This window comes from Anopheles bellator, chromosome 2, assembly GCF_943735745.2.
Source record: "Anopheles bellator chromosome 2, idAnoBellAS_SP24_06.2, whole genome shotgun sequence".
NCBI lineage: Eukaryota > Metazoa > Arthropoda > Insecta > Diptera > Culicidae > Anopheles > Anopheles bellator.
The window spans coordinates 3,901,871-3,905,522 of record NC_071286.1 but is presented as its reverse complement, the minus strand read 5'-3'; the positions used below and the strand labels follow the sequence as shown (position 1 = coordinate 3,905,522).

Below are 3,652 nucleotides of genomic sequence, written 5' to 3'. Positions count from 1 at the left end.
TCGCCGTCCAACTCACTGAGTTAAAGGCGTTCTTCACGTCCAGGGCCACCATCATGCAGCACCGATTGTGCTTTTTGCTGTAGCGGTTATATCGCATGGTTCCTTTGTCGGAATGTTATTATACTACTGATACTAACTATACCTTATTGTTATTGTGCTACTATTACTGATACTTTCCTGTATCGTTCCAACTGGAGTATATGTCCAGCCGAAGCTAGGACGATTACTAAAACTTTCGCTTCGTATCAATGCACCTAAGTTCAAAGATCGATCCTTTATACTTCTTGTTCATTTTCTTCACTCTCCATCATTACGAGGACAGCTTCAAAATGACTGATTGAGTTTCAGATCCTCAGTAAGCCATTCTTACAGTGGTAGTTTGCTTCTAAGAGACATTCTTCGAACGGCATAGCATTGTGAAAATAGTCTACTCTGGATAGACTATTGACACAATTTTTACTTCCACTTTACTCCAAATCGAGGACGTTCTGATCCACTTTGTGGTTTCAGGTTAGGGTCGTTTTAGAGATTTTCTGGATTGTAAATTCTAAACTTCATCACCAATTGTTAGTCGGAGCAGCAGTATCCGACACATTGACGGTACAGTTTACGAGCGACGACCATGTTAGTGCTAACAACTTTCCGGAATTAAGAGTGACGCGCGTCCCGATCAATTTCTGCTTGTACGCCAAAGAATTAGCTACTCCGTGTAGGTTACCTCTTCACCACTGCTACCCGAGAAAAAATCGAAGCAAAAATAAATTTTCACGCATAAAACGCTACTCATACATAACAAACCGGGAAGCTCGGGTCGGCTCGCAAATGTAAAGCAAACGTTCACTCTCTCTTTGATGTGTAACATTACCGAATAAGCAAACAATCGTACCGAAATTGTAAACTCTTTCCCAGCATTCGAATAAAACACACCACGAAAATGGAAGGGTTGGTTTTTTGAATTTGTTACCTTTCTTGTGTTTCTGATCCGCGAATCCGGTAAAGGTAAGATACCGCAAAGGCTTGGGTTGGTTAGGTTTTTTTCTTTATTGCCATAAAATAATTCTTTTCTATCCTTACAATTAGCTACTTAAATACTATCAAAACTTCGTTTCCATCGCGGTCCGAAGCCGCAACACTTCGTCGGGTTCGATAAGGGCCCCCACTTTTCTTTCGTTTCGTGTTGCGATGCGTTCTAACGGTTCAAACGGTCCCCAGAAGAGGGACATTAAAAACGTTTGTTAGTTTGTGCATTCCGCACGACGTGAGGGCGTAATTTTATTACAATGTCCATCGCAATAAAAGTGTTAATGGAAGGCGCTCAAGTGCCAACGTAGCGGAAGTGGAAATCGTGTTCTTCTGCGCCGAGTATCCCCGTACGTGTGTTCCGCACTTCACTGTTTTAGTATCGTAACCAATAATGTTTCGGATATGTTTACCGTTGGAACCGAACCGGCTTTCGGCAGAACTGTTCTCAAGCGCGGGCGACGGGCACCGAAGCGGCACTACATATTCTAGGACGATTAATTAAACGTAATCACAGGTTAGGTATGTTTTCTGCACTGTGCCAGTTTGGTTTTTGCTCCGTTCCACATCGAACTGGTTGTGTTTCTGCCACAAACAAGTGGGGCTATGTTGTGGCGCAACAGATATCTTCCCTTCTTTCTAATCATCGGTGTCTTTTGTGTGCGCCTTGTTCTCTCTCTCTCTCTCTCTCTTTGTTGCTCTCTTCAAAGGAAGCGAGCCCGTTTTTGATTTTGCTCGTCTCGCTGTCCTAAGCCTTCTTCGACGGAAACACACGACTAACAACTCCTTACACAGGGTGCAAAAATTTCTCAGCTAACAACAAAACAAAACATGTCTGTGTTGTATGTGCCGTCTTCCTACTGTCCACCCTGCGAAAGGGAGACCGCCTCCTATTAGATAGGATACCGTTCTCGTGCCGAGCGCTGCTCTCGATCGGTCGGCTGGCCTAGGCTCGCCACACAGACCCGCTCGCATCCTGCACGCTACATCACACGTACTGCTCCGGTGCGTCCTCGTCCTTGATCGTGGTGTAGTGGACCTTCTTCGAAACGGAGTCGACGACCGGGGTCAACAGCGTTTTCAGGCGGTCCTTGCTCACGTACAGCAGACCCGCGACGAGCGCCACCAGCACGCAGCTCAAGCAGATCAGCACGAAGACGAGCGTGGTGGTGGTGTGCCCCCCGTCATCCGCCGGCGAGCCCGTCCGCAGCTTCCGGCACTTGCCCATTCCGAGCGAACGGATCGGTTCCCGTGCCTGCCGGTTCCGCAGGCACACCAGCCCGTCCCGGTTCCGGACGGTAACGTTGGTCCGCGCGAGCCACTCGTACAGCGGAAACAGACCACAGTCGCACACGAACGGATTGTACGTAAAGTCCACCGTCAGCGGCGTGGTGCGTCCCGGCTGCACCTGGACCGCTTCCAGCAGCGCCAGATCGCGCGGTCGGACCGCCTCGAACCGATTGCGCTCGAGATCGAGAAAGCGAAGCCGCGGCATGCAGCTCAGGTTGAAGTTCAGCTCCGTCAGCAGGTTGTCGCCCAGGTGGAGATCCAGCAGCGCGGGCAGATCGCAAAACACGCGCTTGTCGTTGAACTGCGAGATTTCGTTCTGCTCGAGGTGCAACTTGACCAGCTTGGTGAGGTTGCTGTTGACGAAGATGTCGTGCAGATCGGCCGACAGCTCGGCCGACGTGTTGTCCGCGAACGCATTGGTCAGGTGCAGCTCCTGCAGGTTGACGAAGTTGGAAAAGACGCGCGGATGGTGGTGATTGAACTCCTCGTCGTCGTACCGCGAGATGCTCAGGTTGTTGTGGTTCAGGATGAGCCGGCGCACGTTCGGCACGTGGTGGTACGATTTGCCCCGGATCTCGCGAATGTGATTGTTGCTCATGTCGACGATCGTCAGGTTGGCGAGATCGTTCAGCGCACCGAACACGTTCCAGGGCAGCTCGTCGACGAGGTTCCCGTTGAAGATGAGCACCTCCGTCTGCGCCGGCAGGTGCTCCAGGACCAGCGTATCCCGGAAGCCGGTATCGGTGCAGTTGACCACGTACTGTGTCTGGTAGTTGTACATCTGATAACCACAGCTGCACTTGCCCCGGAACTCGCGACCACAATCGTCGGCCAGGGAGAGGACGGGCAGAAGCACGGCTACCAGCACCCGGACCAGCCAGCGCTTTATCCTGAATAGCTTTGCCATCTACAAGAAGAAAAGAACAAAAGAACAAAAGATGCAGTTAGAGTCGTCACAGAATAGAATTATTGGAACGTTCTGAACAAGATTGGTTGCTTTCCGAACTAGAAGCCAAAAGTTACGGTACGTTAATTAGTTAATCAGTGTCCTTTCCCAACCGACCACCCTGACCACGGATTGAGTGCACTTCGCTGCGGCATCATGATTAGCGTCATAATGATCATTACGGCTTCGCATCGACAGCACGTGATAATTTCGTGCCCAATTATTGGCGCTGGTTTTGCGGCTTACGGATTCCAATCCGTCGGAAACGAAATTCCCACCGGGTGGCGGCTATGCAAATGGGGTGGTTGCAGCCCCAAATCGGCGCGCTGTGCTTAATTCAGGTTAATGGAGCCGCCCCCATCGGGGCCGGGGAGTGCACAACTTCCGATCGGGAAT

The 3,652-nt window shown here is 50.5% G+C and overlaps 1 protein-coding gene across 1 annotated transcript; it reads right to left on the bottom strand.

The window, feature by feature from the left end:
- Window positions 1-1,759: 1,759 nt before the first annotated feature.
- On the bottom strand, window positions 1,760-3,217 carry LOC131210556 (trophoblast glycoprotein). The gene has a single exon (XM_058203819.1). It carries the CDS (start codon window positions 3,215-3,217, stop codon window positions 2,009-2,011), a length of 1,209 nt encoding a protein of 402 aa, XP_058059802.1. The 3' UTR covers window positions 1,760-2,008.
- Between the last annotated feature and the right edge of the window lie 435 nt (window positions 3,218-3,652).

Coding starts and splice junctions, on each gene's coding strand:
- LOC131210556 (XM_058203819.1), bottom strand. CDS start 3,217: ATGGCAAAGCTATTCAGGATAAAGCGCTGGCTGGTCCGGGTGCTGGTA.